Source organism: Giraffa tippelskirchi, chromosome X (genome assembly GCF_054371585.1).
Source record: "Giraffa tippelskirchi isolate mGirTip1 chromosome X, T2T-mGirTip1v1.2.pri, whole genome shotgun sequence".
NCBI classification, from domain to species: Eukaryota; Metazoa; Chordata; class Mammalia; order Artiodactyla; family Giraffidae; genus Giraffa; species Giraffa tippelskirchi.
In genome coordinates, this window is record NC_137289.1 from 119,385,001 (window position 1) to 119,404,272 (window position 19,272).

Consider the following 19,272-nt stretch of genomic DNA (forward strand, 5'->3'; position numbering starts at 1 on the left):
TGCACACAGACACACACACAGACACACGCACAGAGACGCACACACACAGACGCACACACAGGCAGACCCACATACAGACACACACACACAGACAGACACACACACAGGCACACACACACCGACAGACACACACAGACACAGACACACACACACACACACAGACACATGCACAGACACACCCAAACAGACACATGCACAGAGACAGACACACACACACAGACACACACAGATACACACCCACACAGCCACATGCACACAGACACACACACAGACACACACACAGACAGACACACACTCACAGAGAGACACACACAGACACACACACAGACACACACACACAGAAGACGCACACACAGACACACGCACACAGAGAGAAACACACACACAGACACACACACAGACACACACACAGACACACACACACAGACAGACACACACACACACAGATACACACACACAGACAGACTCACACACACAGATACACACAGACAGACAGACACACACAGACACACACACAGACACACACACAGACACACACACACTGAGACACACACACACAGATGCACACACAGACAGATACACACACACAGACAGACACACACACACAGACACACACACAGACACACACACACAGACAGACACATGCACACAGACAGACGCACACACAGACACACACAGACACACACACAGACACACACACAGACACACGCACACAGACACATGCACACAGACAGACACACATACAGACACACACACACAGACAGCCACACACACAGTCACACACACACACACAGACACACACACAGATGCGCACACAGACAGATACACACACAGACACACACACACAGACACACGCACAGACACACGCACACAGACACATGCACACAGACAGACACACCCACAGACACACACACAGAGACGCACACACACAGACACACACACACAGACAGACCCACACACACACACAGACACACACACAGGGACACATTTCTGATTCCGAATGCAATGAAGGCCACTTCTTCATCTGCTAGTCAGCAACCTTAAAAATAGTGGAAATGGGGACTTCCCTGATGGTCCAATGGTTAAGAATCCGCCTGCCAATGCACCGGACACAGGATCAATCCTTGGTCCAGGAACTAAGATCCCACATGCCATGGGGCATCTAAGCCCATACCCCACTCCTACTGAGGCCACATGCCCCAGAGTTGGTGCTCCACAACAAGAGAAGCCACTGGCGATGAGAAACCTGTGCCCCATGTCTAGAGAGCAGCTGCCACTCGTTGCAACTAGAGAAAGCCTGTGCACAGCAATAAAGACCCAGCACATCCGAAAATAAATTAAATATTTTTTTAAAAATAGTGGAAATGAGCTACAATACCTTAACAAAACTAATCCAGTTCCTGTCATTCTTGGACTGGGTTATATTTTAGTGGTAGGTATTCAATGTGGAGAAATTTGCTTTTCTTGCTGCTTGTATTCTGCTACAATTAGCAACATTTTGCTGTACTGCATATTAGGAAATCAAAAGTCCCGTCCTAATTTTTTAAACACGTGTGCTTGTTGATGGAAAGAAGTAGTATATACTAGAATGATTTTTTGTGGTTTTTTTTTGTTGTTGTCGTTTGTTTTTAATGTTAGAAAAACTTGCTAAAGAAGTAGGTACTTCTTATGGCTGCTATTTCGTCCCAGCATTTTCGGGGCTGTATGCACCTTATTGGGAGCCCAGTGCAAGAGGGTAAGAATTGAAAATAAGGTATGCTTTTGTCAGTCTTGATTTATTTACTATATTAGCTAAGAACTTATTGGTTAATAGTTTTATATTTTCAAATGATTTTGAAATATGGAGGAAATCTTTTATACTTGGGAAGTATAATTGTAGAACCTTTAAACTCTAAGAAGTTGGGACTTCCCTGGCTGTCCAGTGGTTAGGACTCCACGCTTCCACTGCAGGAGGCATGGATTCAATCCCTGGTTGAGGAACTAAGATACTACACTGCATGCCCCGTGGCATGACATAAAGAAGAACTCCAGGGACTTCCCTGGTGGTTCAGTGGCTGGGACTCTGCCCTCCCTCCCAGTTCAGGGCACCTAGGTTCTAGATCCCACCTGCCACAACTAAGACCTGGTTCAGCCAAATCAATAAATAAATATTAGAAAAAAAAACCCATGAAGTTATGTCATCTGAAAATAAGCCCCGGCCATATTCCTATTCATGTTAGTATTATTATCATTTATCTTCAAGATACCTGCAAGTTATGTATCAAAAGGCCATCATCTAAATGAATATTGATTTGGTTTTATATTATTGTCATCTATTCAGATAGATCATGAACTTTTTCATATGTGGATGCAACATTGTAGACTATAAGGATTTTGCCAGCTACTTAATGTTTGTGCCCAGTTTTGGCTCCCCCCCTGACCCCGTACACGTCTATGTACCAAATTCAACCTTTCCATATTTAGCACATTCCCGATTGATGACTCATTTATTCTGCTCTAATCTTAAAAATCTTTGTGTGTATTTTTAGGATCATCTGTGGGCTCACTCAGTTCACCAATAAATGCCATATTGCTTTTGCTGCATTAGAAGCTGTTTGTTTCCAAACTCGAGAGGTAATCAACATGGGCCTTTTTCCTGTACTTAATCCACCTTTATTATTCCTAAACCAATTTTATATATATGTATATGCTAGAATTTTATGAGAATTTAATAAGCTTGTTCTTGTTGTTCAGTCACTAAGTTGTGTCCGACTCTTTGTGACCCCCATGGACTGCAGCACGCCAGGCTTCCCTGTCCTTCACCATCTCCAGAGTTTGCTCAAACTCATGTCCATTGAGTCAGTGATGCTATCCAACCATCTCATCCTCTGCTGCCCACTTCTGTTCTTGCCCTCAATCTTCCCAGCATAATCAGAAATTAAGCCTGGGGACTTCCCTAGCGGTCCAGTGATTAAGACTTCATGCTTCCACTGCAGGGGGCACGGGTTCCATCCCAGGTCAGGGAGCTAAGATCCCATGGGCTGCACAGTAAGCCCCCCCCCCAATTTTTTTTTTAAATTAAGCCTGCCTAAACTGTGATGTAATAAATGCAAGTTTGTTTTCTTTTCCCAGCTGTCATTACTTTCTAAGTTCCTGTTAGCTGCTGGGCACTGGGCATTTTACAGTTGAGGGGATGCTGAGCGACACATATTAGGCAAAGGATTTGAGTAGTAGCACAAACATAGATACCACGGCAGGAAATCAGGGTGCAAAATAGAGTTGTCTGGCTTGCTTGAATATAGAGGTGAGTACAGAGGAGTGGTAAGAGAAAAGGTTGGTGGTAACCAGATCAAGGAGGACCTAGAAGAAATCTCAATTTTCCTTCTGTAGGCTTTGGGGAGCTTTTGCGTATTTTTAAGTAGAAGATGGCTATTTTCTGAGATATTACTGTGTGGTACTTTGATGATGTTCATTGCACTGGGTTTTTTTTTTTTTTCAGATTTTGGACGCCATGAACCGCGACTGTGGAATTCCACTCAGCCATTTGCAGGTAGACGGTGGAATGACCAACAACAAAATCCTTATGCAGTTACAAGCAGACATTCTGTATATTCCAGTAGGTCAGTAACCCTCATTCCTTCAAACCCCAATAGTCATGTTTTTTTGGAAGAACTGATTTTTCAGGCATATGTAACTGCTAAGATAGTGATGTTGTTCGCTCCCCTCAGTGAAGCCGTCCATGCCTGAAACAACTGCCCTGGGAGCCGCCATGGCTGCAGGAGCTGCAGAAGGGGTTGGAGTCTGGAGTCTGGAGCCTGAGGACTTGTCGGCTGTCACAATGGAGCGATTTGAACCTCAGATCAACGCTGAGGGTACTTTTATTTGTTTTTATTGTAGAGTTGATTTCTAATACAATGTTGTGTTAGTTCCAGCAGTACAGCAAAGTGATTCAATTATATATACTATGTTTTTCAGATTCTTTTCCCTTATAGGTCATTACATAATATTGAGTATAGTTCCCTGTGCTCCACAGTTACCTGTTTCAGTGAGGGTACTTGTAAAAACTGAAGATTGGTGTACTGTGAAAAGGGAGAGAGAGTTTGGTGGTTTAGTCACAAATCAAGAAATGAAATAAGATTGCAAATGCAAAGGTAATTTCATATTCAGCTGCTGAACATATTTGGCTTCATATTTGAATGAATGTGAATAAGAGAAATAGTTCCCTATTAAAAAAAAAAAAAAACAAACTTCTATAATCACTTTTTTACCATTCACTTCTACTGTTTATAGTCTCTTCATGTACAAGGATAACAGTGCCACAGTATCAGTTTTGTTAATAGCCTGTTAGTGTAACCTTTTCTGACAGTGACAAGGGAGATATATAGACCACCGACACATCATGTCTGCATTGGGTCATCTTTAGTGCCAATGCCCAGTTTTAGGACAGGATTAACTGGGCTAAGGACCATTCTGGTAACTTTTAACTAAGCACAGCAGGGCTAGCCTGACAAAAGCAGCAACAATGTACATCAATGAGCATTAAATATTTGACTCACTGTTGCAACAAACAAAACTAAGCCACAAGACCGACCAATAGACTGTAGCCCGCCAGGCTCCTCTGTCCATGAACTCTCCAGGCAAGAATACTGGAGTGGGTTGTCAGTTCCTCCTCCAGGGGATCTTCCCAACCCAGGGATCAAATCCATGTCTCTTGCATCTCCTGCATTGGCAGGTGGATTCTTTACCACTGCACCACCTGGGAAGCTCTAATACCTGTAATTAAGTTTGTGTACAAAAGTCAGGTTTTATATATTCAATTTTGTTTTAAACCTTTTTAAAAAGCTGTCTATAAAATGGTATCATAGTGAATTTTGTGGTGGTTCAGATGGTAAAAAATCTGCCTGCAATGCGGGACACCTGGGTTTGATCCTTGGGTTGGGAAGATCCCCTGGAGAAGGGAACAGCTACCCACTCCAGTATTCCAGCCTGGAGAATTCCATGGACAGAGGAGCCTGGCGGGCTACAGTGCATGGGGTCACAAAGAGTTGGACACGACTGAGCGACTTTCACTTTCCAAGGTCCTCTGCCTTCCCCCAAAGAGAAGGCAGATCAAATAGGATTCTCCTTTCTAATTCATCACCACCTGCTTGTGAATGACCTGGTCTTAGCAGGTAGCCTGTCTCTGCATCTCCCTTCAGTTTGCAGACCAGGCTGAATTTCCCTCCAACTTCCACACAAGCTTCTCTCTGCCGTCACTGGCAGTCTTTGGCAGCCATACTGGGATCGGAGTCCTGGTAAAGCTCCATGTCAGTTAAATACAGTGTAACAAACATCAGTTGAATAAGTGAAACAATTTGTCAAGAATGATGAGTGAATATTAGTACTTAGAACATCTTAGTAAACTGTCTTTCTTTTTTAAAAAACTTTTTATTTTTTATTGGAGTATAGTAACTAACGGACTTCCCTGGTGGCTCAGAGGTTAAAGCGTCTGCCTCCAATGCAGGAGACCTGGGTTCGATCCCTGGGTCGGGCAGTTCCACTGGAGAAGGAAATGGCAACCCACTCCAGTATTCTTGCCTGGAGAATCCCATGGACGGAGGAGCCTGGTAGGCTACAGTCCACGGGGTCGCAAAGAGTCGGACACGACTGAGCGACTTCCCAGTAGCATAGTAACTAACAGTTGTTATTGATAGTTTCAGGTGTACAGCAAAGCGACTCAGCCATACGTGTGAAAGTGAAAGTCGCTCAGTTGTGTCCGACTCTTTGTGACCACATGGACTATACAGTCCATGGAATTCTCCAGGCCAGAATACTGGAGTGGGTAGCTGTCCCTTCTCCAGGGGATCTTCCCAACCCAGGGATTGAACCCAGATCTCCCACACTGCAGGCGGATTCTTTACTGTCTGAGCCACCAGGGAAACCAAGAATACTGGAGTGGGTAGCCTATCCCTTCTTCAGTGGATCTTCCCAGTCCAGGAATCGAACTGGAGTCTCCTGGCAGATGATTCCATACGTATACATGTATCCATTCTCCCCCAGACTCCCCTCCCGTCCAGTCTGCCACCTAACATTCAGTAAACTGCCTTTCTTATGTATGGTTTTCCTACTTTCTATTTCTAGAAAGTGAAATTCGTTATTCTACATGGAAGAAAGCTGTGATGAAATCAATGGGTTGGGTTACAACTCAGTCTTCAGAAAGTGGTAAAAATGTTTTTTTTGTTATTGCCACTTTGTCCTAGTATGTTAAATAGCTTCTTTAAGTATCTGTTTATACTTAGCAAGGCTGCTCTGAAGAATAGCATTATCATATGCTCATAGTTTCTAACATTTTGAAAATACTTAAAGTTCTAAACATAAAATGTAAATTATCAGATTGATATATGTGCTTATCTCTATCCTGCCATACCTTTCCTTATTAGTTTATTCCTGGTACTTTGATTGATAACTTAGTTTTCTTAAAAGTAAAAGTATTTCTAGTTTCTTCCTAATGAAAAAAAAAATCAACTAAACTTTTTTTTTTCTCTTCGTAACTGACTTTGCCTTTTTGGGAGGCTGTCTTCATGACCTGAACCGACCAAAAGCTATATTGATTTCATAATACATTTCACGACTTCCTAGACTGCTCCCAAGCCCTTAGTGAGTGTATGTTGTGAGAATTCATTGAAATAAGAGGAAGAAAAGTACCAAGCATAGTAAATTAGAAATGTCATAATTGGGAAATGCTCTTGGCAGAAATTAGAGGACTTTTGTTTTTAATCACTTAGATGGGAAGGTATCTACCATAAATAAACTATTTAGTTGTAAACAGCTCTGAGCTGCCTTTAATATTGAAACAGCCTTTAACATACCTTTAATATGGCATGATATTGTAATCCGTTGCTAAATACAAGATTTGGAATTTAATGAATGAAACAATGGCCAATAATATTTTGAAGCATATAGTTTAAGAGAGAGGAGTTTATAAATGAAATATAGCCTGCCTTCCAACCCCGAAGTGAGTATAGAACCACTTTTTTAAAAAATTATTTATTTATTGGCTGCACCAGTGCTTAGTTGCAGCATGTGGGGTCTAGTTCCCTGTCTAGGGGTCAAACCTGGGCTCCCTTCATTAGGAGCCCAGAGTCTTAGCCACTGGATCACCAGGGAAGTCCCAAGAACCACTTTTAATGTATCTAGCTTTTCAGAGAAGCTTCTGGGATCATCCTGTTTCTACTTGAAGCTTTTGTTTATTATCCTAAATAAGCTTTAGGCTTAATATCCATTGTCTTGACATCTTTTGTTCTGAGACCCACCTTTCTTTCTAAGATGGTGACAAAGCCTTTCTTGCTAAGATTGTCTGCAGTTTTGAGACCTTTTGCAGTTAAACTTCTCAATCATAGGTATTTTTTGTAGCACAGTGGTAGTTGCTTTGAAGGACGCAACAGCCGTGCACTCTGATTTATTTTCTGGTTGCCCTCAGTTAAAAGCTGATGAAAATGAGTTCCGTGATTTCTTTGACTAGTTGTATTTTTTTAAATGGCACAGAAACTTCCCTGGCAGTCCAGTGGTTGAGACTCCACACTTCCAATGCATGGGGCACAGGTTCATCCCTGGTCAGTGAACAAGATCCTGCATGCTCCCAAAAAATAAATAAATAAAATGTATTTTATTTATTTTATGGCCAAAAAAATATTATATGGCCAAATAAATAAATAAAACGGCACAATTCAACCTGTTCCCCTCCCTCGCTGTATCTGCCTCCATGTTGATACCATACATACTTCTTCCTTACTTGCAGTTGAGGATATGATTTTAATCGCCAAGTTCCCACAAAGCCAATTATCATTTTCTCTCTGTTTGCTTACCTTACTGTCAGTGAACTTAAAATGCCAAGAAAAAGTGGATAAAGACAATTACATGATTCTTTTGTTTCTGCCATCAGAATTGATGATAAAATAATTTGATTTTTTGAGAGCTTTTGATTTTTCAAACTTGATTTTTGTTTCAGTTAGGCTGCAGTGTATTTAAGGCAAAGTGTAAAAAACAATTTGTAGTAGATTTATGAAAAGCACTCATGTACAACATTTTGAGAGTCTCAAAAACTGTATAATAATCCAGATAACAATATTCAATTAGTGAAATGCTGATTGTTCTTCATGCAATGTAAGCTATGTAATAATAGTACAGATAGAATCTTGTTTTGATGATCTCATAAGGCTATTCAAATTGCTGCCTGGCCTCTTATCCTCTTTAAATAGTTTTAATTTATGGGAAGAATATTATGTTAGCTTAATTTCCAAAGCATATTGCCAATTTTGAAGCATTCATATTTATTTTCTTGTTGGTAACTATATTTGAATGGAATGTAAAGAATTTTTAACATACAATTTAATATGTTTTAAATGTTGTAGAAATGATTGGGGATTTAATATTTTTTGGAGAGAGCTTATGATAAGTAATGACTTCATGACTTTGTACTCCAAACCCACCAAAATAACATTTTCTTCAAAAATTGTTAAATGTTCAAGATACATAATGTTTAAATTCAAGAAAAGCCTATGTCTGTATCTATCTAGCTATTCTTTAAAGGAAATGTTTTCAATCAGGTTAGAAAATATCAAAACAATTGTGTTCTCAGACAATATTTTAAAATGTAGATTAATACAGTTTAGTTTTTAAATTATAGTAACATTAATTTTCAGGTTCATTTTGTTATACCAACTGTGTGTAAAAAAGAAAATGAAACCAATAGGGTTTGAAATTCATTTTCAAACTCATGAATTGGACTAATATAACTCTTCTCTGATAGCCAAAGGATCTATAATTTTAATCTGGATGGGGAATGGGATTGCTCACTTAGTATCTTTTGGGGAAGAACCAAGAAAGCTAAAATCAGCAGCCTCCCAAAAAGAAAGTTCTCCTTCAGCTTTCTTTGGCTTTGCCAGTGGAAGGTTTATGTTGGTCTATATGCTCTATGTTCTTGCTATTTGTGGCATGCTATCTGTACCGTTTGTTAACTGTCATAAGCCCTCAGTTTGGATTCTGGTTTTGATTTAAAGTAATAACTCTTTGATACTATTTTTATAACTTTTTTTTTGCTATCATGTGATTCTTAACACAAATATTGTAATTATGTGTCTCTCTTTTGGTTTGCTTGACTGGAATTCCCTCCTACTCGGATGACAACAGGTGACCCTAGTATCTTCTGTAGTCTACCCTTGGGCTTTTTTATAGTGAGTAGCGTGGCAATGTTAATCGGAGCAAGGTACCTCTCAGGTCAGTTCCTCTTTAAATTAGACAATTATATGAGTTAGCGTTAATGTATTTGTGTATAAATCAACAGAAAGTTTTCAGTATTTTTCCTTCTTCCTGTTCTTAGGAACCTGGAAAATCTATTAAAGGTCTAGTTAATATACCATTTAATTCAGAATTAAGGACTGTGACTCTGCTTTTATTCTCTTTGATTTTTAGTAGATGATTTTCTTTGAGGGGCTACATTCTGCTGGCAAGTGCAGCAGTAAGCACAAGTACTACTGTTCATGCTTAAATGAAAGGATGTTCAGAGTGTTAGATGAAATGTATAGTATTTGAAATCAATTGAATTTGCTTTCAAATGTGCCTAAGTTGTTTTTCATGCTTATGAAAATCTTCTACACAAGTCTTAACATTTCAATCCTGGTAAGACTTTCGGCCAGAGTATGTTAGCAGAGTTTCTGTAAAACTCTAAACCTGGGGAAAATGTATTGTCACTTTTATTTTAGTTAAGAGAATACATTGGTGAACTGAAATTTTTTTTTAATTATTGCTGAAATAAATTGGGGGTGAAATTCAAACTGAATTATTACTTTTGCATGTTCTGAATATTCTTATAAAAGTAAAATTGCTCAGTACATTATAAAACTCACTGTGTAACCAGCATTAATTTAAATATAATAATCATTTTTGGAAGTTGTTCCTGATAATAGCTCAGTTTTTCTTCAAATTAATGGCCTAAATGGAAATGACATACTTCATATGTTGCCAAGAAAGTGAAACATTTAAAAAATCTTCTTAATTAGGGAAAGAGTTGAATTATTTCTCTTAATTAATTACAAGATGACCTGGGTTTAAAATGTAAAAATTTTTTATTGATATGGGAGAACATCTGTTTTTAGAAGTCTGACAAGCATTAATCAGCTTGGCATCATCACTAAAGCACTATATATAAATATGGAATGAAAAGTTATTTACATTAGCAGAAAGGGAATAAAAATTATCTACATTAGCAGAACATTAAATTATCTTTTAAATTATGATAAAATTTCATGATTATGTGCATGAGAATTTAAAATTAGATTTACCTTTTTCTGTGTTCTTGTTTATAATAAATTTGTTCAAATCTTTTTCTTCCATAACAACCATGTTGGTATTAGTGCTTTACACCTTACAAAAGGCTTCTGTATACATAAATCTGTACAGAATTAGCAGATGCTTATTTTCTTTCTGCTTCTCAGGAATGTTTGGTGGAAGAGTCTGAGTATTCCCCAGAAGAACTATAATTTAAATTTTTTTAAATTCTGTTTTAGGAAAAGTTCTATTTTTTTTCTTTATCCTGAGGTTTTTTTTGTTTTGTTTTGCTTGTTTGTTTGTTTTTGGCTGCATTATGATGGTCTGGAAAAGGAAAGAAAATAGCATTGCAGCTGAATGTTTTCATCGATATTTTTTCCCCTTCTGTTTCCCTTTGATGCCAGTACAGAATGAAAAAGCTTGGTCTTTGAAAAAATAGGATATATAACATATCTCTAAGCTAAAGGATACAGTAAATGTCCAAATTCCCAGACTTCCAAAATAGATATGATTGCCATCTTTAGGATCTCTCTTGGTAACATATGCTGAGATTTGAGAAAAATTGGAATGACTTGTCTTGGTAAACAGTTAGCAATAGCGTTCATTTGCTAATTTTGAAATTGGCCCAGTTATATTTGTTGCATTTTACCTGTGAAGCAATATTTAGGAATCATATGGAATTTCTAGCTCAATAATGATCGAATCATCTTCATTGCTTTAACTCCTAAATTGCATGTTGATTATTATTGATATATATGATTTTTGTCCCATTTTAGGTATGCCGTAAATACTACCAACTCATGGATTCCAAAGATGTGAGCTCTTTACCTATGGAGAGAATCCAGTGATTCTGTCTCTTAATGTGATGACACTATTCATAGACTGATTTTATTTTGCTGCATGATCCTCCAAGTAGACCTGTGGCTTGAAATAAAGAAAATGCAGCAGAAAGAATGCTATAGAAACATTTGGTGTGTTTTTTAACAGCACTAGTTAAGATTGGACCAGCCACCTTTGGGGCTGACCCCCTCCTTTGCAATCATTTCCTGCCTCATTCCCTGTAAGATCTAGGAAGAATTCAGATCCTATCCATTGGAATCTTTCATCACGTATATTCAAATTCTGATGGGCCAGGATTTGATTCCTGCACTACACACGCTTCATTAAGGGGCTATTACTAACTGGCTAAAAATCTGTGATTTTTTGTTTGCTTCCTTTTAACAGACTCCCCTACCCAAAGTCCTCTTCTCTGCTTATTAGGGAGACCACAACATCTTCACTAAATGTTTAAATGGAAGCCTCTACTAAATTCTTAAAATAGAAATTTCGTACCCTCATTCTTTAGGCATTTTTCTAAAAAGTATTTGCCAAAACTGAAAATTCTTCATGTATTTTACATGGTCTCACTAATTATACTGAATTGCTATCTGGATCTTATAGGGAAGGACACTTTCCTTTTTTTTTTTTTTTTTTTCGTTCCTTTTTATATTTTTTACATTGTGTATAACATATATGTCTCTATATTTTGTATAATGAGGGTAGCCCATTTATAAATTAAGAGTACATGTTCTCACTAATTACACTGAATTTCTGTCAGGATCTTATAGGGAAGAATACTTCCTTTTCTTTTCATCTCTCCTTTTTATATTTCTTACTTTGTATGTGTAACATACATGTGTTTATATTTTATATACTGAGGGTAGCCCATTTATAAATTAAGAACACATTATATTCAGTGGATTCTAATGGGGCTGGTCTTAAGTGGACCACTATGTGTATAAATATTTTGGGGAAAACAGCTGTATACATTTTTGGGCAACAATTATGCATATTATTTCCCAGGAAAAGCTTTCTTGAAGAGCCAACATTTAAAATTTAAGTATATGTTCTATGTGAATGAAAGAAAATGTACTTTATTGTGACTATAATTTCTTATACCATACTTTTATATGCTAAAAAAAAAACCCCTGTGGAATACTATAGCAAATATTGTTTTCAAATACAAGCACTTAGTCCATATAAAGTTTGCTTTTCCTTTGATATAAATTTAGACCTATTTGGGATCCTTTTGAGGGAATATCAAAAAAAGTTTATAAACTTAAGTAGAAAAAAAGAGCCAAGAATCTCTTTCCATCTAAGTATGTTATAAATTGCTGATGAGAAATTAAAATGTCTATTTGAGATGACAAGTAGTTATCTCTGCTTATGGACATATTATTAATACAACATAAAATGGTTTAATTGATAGAAAAAGCTTCCAGTAAACCCAAGAATTTCCTTCTTGGGTTGCAGCCACAACCAAGAAATTCTCAAAAAATTTAATGTGAGGCATTATAGCAACTTACCTAATCTAGCTTCTCAATGTCAATTTTAAAAGAAGCTTAATTTTTTTACTACAAACAAGAAAGTACTGCCTCCTAATTATTTTCTTCAGTGATGAAAATGGAAAAATATTTGTATATTAATATAAAAGGTTTTGTTTTGTTTGGAATGAATGGTAGCTTGCATTTTCAGTTCTGATTATGCTGTTTGTAAATTATTGAATCTGCTGGGTTTTATTGGTGCAGCTGCCACTTTAGTGACATAAATGTTACAGAACGGTACTATGAAATTATTATTTTGTGGCAAGGACACTTTTAAACATCGTTTGTTTCTACAAAGGTAGTTTGAGTTAATGTAAATAACTGTGAAAATCATTGTTCCAATAATTTTAAGATTACATTAATTTTCTGTAAATGGTGATATTTATAAATGTTTGAAATGATACACGTTGATATTTAATGATAAATTTACTTAAAATAAATTGACCCTCATTCTTACTTGCATTTCTCATTTACAGACTAGAACTTAGATCAAAGTTAATTGAGAAAGATGATTCAGGAAACGTTCAGCTCAGCTGTTAGCCCTTGATCAGGCACACACTGAAGAATTAACCAACAGCTGAAGAAGTAGTTTCTGGGACGATGAGCACCTTACTTGTTCTGTTAAAAAAGACTACACTGTCCCATCTCAGCATCCAGAAAATGCCCCGGTGAGGTCAGCAGCTGTTCTCAATAGAGTCTTGCAGTCATGGCTAACCATGGCTTACTGGTTCCACTCTATGCTTCAGTTCCTCTCTACCTGGGTGAGTTGGTGGAGTCAAGTACGCCATTATTTTCTGAACTCAATCGCCAACACCTCAATCTTTTGTTCTCCAGGTAATCAGTAACATAAATAATGCATTTTTGCTTCTGTAATGATATCTTAGAATTGTTTAGTGTGTGTTTTTTTTTTTAAATGCCTAAGTCTCAGTTCTTTGGCTTATAGGTATTTTGTATCCTGTGGGAATGAAGAATGATTGCAATTTAGGAGGAACCATGAAACAAAGATGTCATAGCACAGAAACTATAACAGCATTGGTAGTCAAGTAGGTAGTTTTTACCTCATAGTGTCTAATCATAAAGAGAAGTGCAAAAATTACTATTTTTATAGCTTTAATAAGGTATAATTGATATATAGAAAACTGTACATATTTAATGTATATACTTTGATGAGCTTGGACTTAATGCATACACCCATTATCCCATCACCAAAATCAAGGTTATAAACATACCAATCACCTCCAAAAATTTCCTTGTGTCCCTTTGCTTTCTGTGTTTGTATGTTTAAGAATGCTTAACATGAAATCTACCCTCTTAAATTTTTAAATGCACAATAACGTATTGTTAACTATGGCACTAAGTTGTACAGCAATCTCTAGGACTTAATCATCTTGTGTAACTAACTTCATACCCATTGAACCCCCTCACCCCACCCCCTGCTAACCACCAATCTCCTTTCTGTTTATATGTTTGACTTTTTAAGATTCCACACATAATGGAAGATTATGCAGTATTTCTTTTTGTGTCCAGTTTATTTCACTTAGCATAAGGTGTTATAGGTCCATTGATGTTGCAAACAGTAGAATTTCCTTCTTTTTAAGGCTGATCAAGATTCTATTGTATGTATATACCACATTTTCTTTATCCATTCATCTGTCAGTGGACATTTGGGTTGTATCTATATGTTGGCTGTTGTGAATAATGCTGCAGTGAACCTGGGAGTGTAGATATCCTGATTTCGATTCTTTGGGATATATACTCAAAAGTAGAATTGCTGCATCATATGGTAGTTCTATTTTTAATTTTTTGAGGAATCTTCATACTGTTTTCCATAGTGGCTGCACCATTTTACCTTCCCACCAACAGTGTAAAAGTGTTCCAAGAATTAGTTTTTAACTAGAACTTTGTAATAGCTTGTTTTAACTATACTTTTTAAATAAGGAAGTTTACTTGCTCTGTTCTTGCAACCTAACAATTCATCAGGTCACATAATAGGCATTACTGGAAAACTGAGTGAGTTTCAAAACCAACTTGATTGCTACTTGATCTATACTTTATAGATACATATCTTAGCTCCGGTCTTACGTTAAAGGATAAAATGTGTTAAGTATCACAGACAAAGAACTCTCACCAGAATTTCTAAAGATTTCCCTGTCATCAGTTTTAGTGAAAATGACCTATTAAGTTAAATTTGGGGACTGTAAAGATAAATATTCTGAGAAACAGAAGATAGGTTAAAAACAAGTTGCTCATGTTAATCGGCTACACCCCCAATATGAAATAGAAAGTTTTTTTTACAAAGTTTTTAAAAACTAGTTGCTCAATTAATTTTAATTAATTTTTGGCCATGCCACATTGCGGTGCAGGATGTTAGTTCCCTAAGCAGGGATTGAACTCTCGCCCGTTGCAGCAGAAGCTCAGAGTCTTAACCACTGTACCACCATGGAAGCCCCTTGCAAATCTAAATTTTTGAGCTTAAATTCTGAGGCCAGTGTACATGAATGTTCATGACAGCATTATTCGTAATAGCTCAAGAGAAAACAACCGTCTTATCAATTGATGAATGGTAAATGAAAGGTGAGATATCCATACAGTGGAATATTACTCACATGTAAACATGATAAGGTACCACACACATACTACAACATAAATGAATCTTGAAAACTAAGCAGAGAAAAATCATACAAAAAGCCACATAGTGTATGATTCAGATTGCATGAAATGTCCAGAATAGACAAATTCACAGGGACAGAAGGTGGATTAGTGGCTGCCAGAGTCTAGGGGGGTGGGGTACAGGGAGGGGAAAAGGGACGTGACTGCTAATGGACAGGATTTCTTTTGGGGTGATGATTGCACAACTTTGTGAATATACTAAAAACTGAAGCATACACTTTAAAGGAGTGCATTTATGGTATATGAATTATACCTCAATGAAAGTATAATTTGCATTTATGTAAAATAAATATATTTGTCCAGTCCCTGACAGCATGTGAGCTTATAGTCCCTGAAATGAGTCCTCTGAAGGAAATAAATTTTATTTGCTCCTCGAAAATATGGAGGTTAATAAATGTATCTCCTTTTTATTTCACTTTCATTAACTCTTTTTCAAGTATCTAATATTGGAAATAAGAAAAATCCTTTAGTCACTATTACATAAAAGATTATGAAGAAGTAGAAGATCTGGGCTCCCATTCAGCTTCCCAGGGATTTTCCTGGTCTGTCCAACAGAATATACTGATCAAAAGGGTACAGCTAACTCGTTTTCCCCAAAGACTTGGTAAATGAGGAGGCAGTCTTCTGAACATATTAAGTAAAACATATTACCATAATTACCAGTAATGTGACTTGTAGTTAAGAAACTGTGCTGTGTCTTAATTTTCTTGAAGGTTTAATCTCATCTTCTTTCTCCTCAAGCTCATTTTAAACCTTCAGCCTTTTATTAATTTACCACCACGTCTCTTTCTTTACTACAGTGTTTTTAGGAGAAAACAATGTCTGTTTGCCATCTACTCCTTCAGTAAATTATTCTTGAATTAAATATTGCATGCTGGAGAGAGAAATATAATTACTAAAAAGCATGACATATTATGGAGTTTATTTAGTGTGCTGAATAGGTTTTACATAAAGTAGTATTTGATTATGCAATATTTATGTTGTGAGAAATATCTATCTGTATCTGTGACAATTGAATATAGTTTAAAATTAGTGATTCTGATCTTACTCAATAGATTTGTCCTTTTTGAAACACGCAATTTGGTTTCAAAGGGCATTTTCATGATTATTTTTTGCATATGCTAAAAATAATTTATGTTACCAGTCAATTAAACTTTGGCCTTTTTTTGATTAGTTTGTTTATGCAAAAACCCTGTTTCATATCAAGACTTTAGTGCTTCCAGACTGCACTTTTCTATTTTTGTGTGGCTTTTGTGTTTATAAATGACATCATTGCTTTACCACCTACATAAAATCATAATTATTATTTTTAAAATTAGTTCTATCTTCTTGATTAGATCAAATGTTTTCCTTCAAGTCATTGCCTGGTATATTCCAAAAGTACAAATTATATGTACTCACGTATTCAGGTATATTAAGCATGCAACATTATTTTGCACATTTTTATTTATTTATGTTTGCTTTTGGCTGTGCTAGGTCTTTGTGCAGGCCTGCACAGGCCTTTCTCTAGTCGCGGTGATGTGGTGAGCAGGGGGTATTCTCTAGTTGCAGTATGGGGGGTGGGGGTGGGGCGGGGTCTCATTGCAGTGACTTCTCTTGTTGCGGAGCATGGGCTCCAGGTTGTGCAGGCTTCAGTATTTGCAACTCCCAGGCTCTAGAGCACAGGCTCAGTAGTTGTCGCACAAGGGCTTAGTTGCTCTGCAGCATGTGGGGTCCTCCTGGGCCAGGGGTTGAACCTGTGTCTCCTGCGTTGGCAGGTAGACTCCCTACCACTGAGCCTCCAGGGAAGCTCTACATATTTTAAAGGTTTTTTTTAAAATATTTATTTATTTATTTGGCTGTGCTGGGTCTTAGTTGCGGCATGCGGGATCTTTTTTTTTTTTTTTTTCCAGTTATGGCATGAGAGATTTTACTTGGAGCATGCAGGATCTAGTTCCCTGACCAGGGATCCCCTGCATAGGAGAGTGGGGAGTCTTAACCACTGGACCACCAGGGAAGTCTCTTGAAGATTTTATCACTGCATTCCTGTAAGTGTGAATACTTTTATTATTAAACAGAAAAGCACTCCTTTCCTTCCTATGAAATTTTAGAACTTATGATGAAGATGGCTCTTGGTTACTACACTGTTTCTTTGGACAGAATTTCATAGTACCCTTTTAAAGTACTTCATGAAGGTGTTCATTCATTGCGACGGACACATAGACTGCCTGGTGGGGAAAGGGTGAAGTAGAAACTTACCATCTCACGTAAGCCCTCAGCAGTGGAGGTAGACAGGCATGAGTGGTGTCTACCCCCATTCCCAGTCTTGCCAACACACACACACACACACACACACAGACACACACTCACACACACACAGACACACACACAGACACACACACACAGACAGACACACACACACAGACACACACACACAGACACATGCACACACACAGACACACACACAGACACACACACACAGACACACACACACAGACACACACACACACAGAAACACAAACACAGGCACACACACAGACACACACAGACACACACACAGACACACGCACACAGACACACACAGACAGACACACACACAGATACACACACACAGACAGACACACACACACAGACACACACACAGACAGATACACACACACAGACAGACACACACACACAGACAGACACACACACAGACACACACACACAGACACACACACAGACACACACACAGACACACACACAGAAACATGCACACAGACACACAGAGAGACACACACAAACAGACACACTCACAGACACAGACACACACACACAGACAGACACACACACACAGACACACACACACACACATACACAGACACAGACACATGCACACAGACAGACACAGAGACACACACACAGACAGACACACAGACAGACACAGACACACAGACAGACACACACAGACACACACACACAGACACACACAGAGACATACACTGACAGACACACACACAGACACAGACACACAGATAGACACACACACACAGACACACACAGACACATGCACACAGACAGACACACACACAGACACACACAGACAGATACACACAGATAGACACACTCACAGACACACACAGACCAACAGACACACAGAGACACACACACAGACACACACACACAGACACATGCACACAGACAGACACACAGACACAGATACACACAGCCAGACAGAGACACACACACAGATACACACACACAGACAGATACACACACACAGACACATAGACACACACACAGACACACACAGACAGACACACAAAGACACACACACACAGACACACACACAGACACACAGACAGACACACACACAGACACACACACACAGACACACACAGACAGACACACACACACAGACAGACACACAGACACACGCACGCAGACACACACACAGACACACACACAGACACACACACAGACACACACACAGACACACACACGCAGACACACACACAGACACACACACAGACACACACACAGACAGACACACACAGACACGCACACAGACACATGCACACAGACACACACACTGACACAGATACACACACCCAGAGAGATACACACACACAGACAGACAGACACACACAGACACACACACAGACACACACACACAGACACACACACAGACACATGAACACAGACACACACACAGACACACACACACAGACACGCACACACAGACACACGCACACAGAGAGAAAAACACACCTCGACACACACACACAGACACACGCATACAGACAGACACACACAGACACATGGACACAGACACACACACAGACACACGCACACAGACACATACACAGACACACGCACAAAGACACACACACAGACACACACACAGACAGACACACACAGACACGCACACAGACACACACACAGACACACACACAGACACACGCAAACAGACACATACACAGACACACGCACAAAG

The 19,272-nt window shown here is 38.3% G+C and overlaps 1 protein-coding gene across 1 annotated transcript; it reads left to right on the top strand.

Moving 5' to 3' along the window:
- The first annotated feature begins 1,631 nt into the window (after positions 1 to 1,631).
- On the top strand, positions 1,632 to 13,492 carry LOC145535742 (glycerol kinase-like). The gene is made up of 7 exons (XM_081564092.1): positions 1,632 to 1,735; positions 2,529 to 2,613; positions 3,479 to 3,599; positions 3,708 to 3,851; positions 6,100 to 6,180; positions 9,148 to 9,234; positions 13,482 to 13,492. Exons 1-7 carry the CDS (start codon positions 1,632 to 1,634, stop codon positions 13,490 to 13,492), a joined length of 633 nt encoding a protein of 210 aa, XP_081420218.1.
- The last annotated feature ends 5,780 nt before the right edge of the window (positions 13,493 to 19,272 follow it).

Bases quoted from the DNA above. Each gene is read 5' to 3' on its own strand.
- LOC145535742 (XM_081564092.1), top strand. From the start codon at position 1,632: ATGTTAGAAAAACTTGCTAAAGAAGTAGGTACTTCTTATGGCTGCTAT. The intron at 2,614-3,478 runs GTAATCAACATG...TTTTTTTTTCAG, and splicing joins TTTGTTTCCAAACTCGAGAG to ATTTTGGACGCCATGAACCG. The intron at 3,600-3,707 runs GTCAGTAACCCT...CGCTCCCCTCAG, and splicing joins CATTCTGTATATTCCAGTAG to TGAAGCCGTCCATGCCTGAA.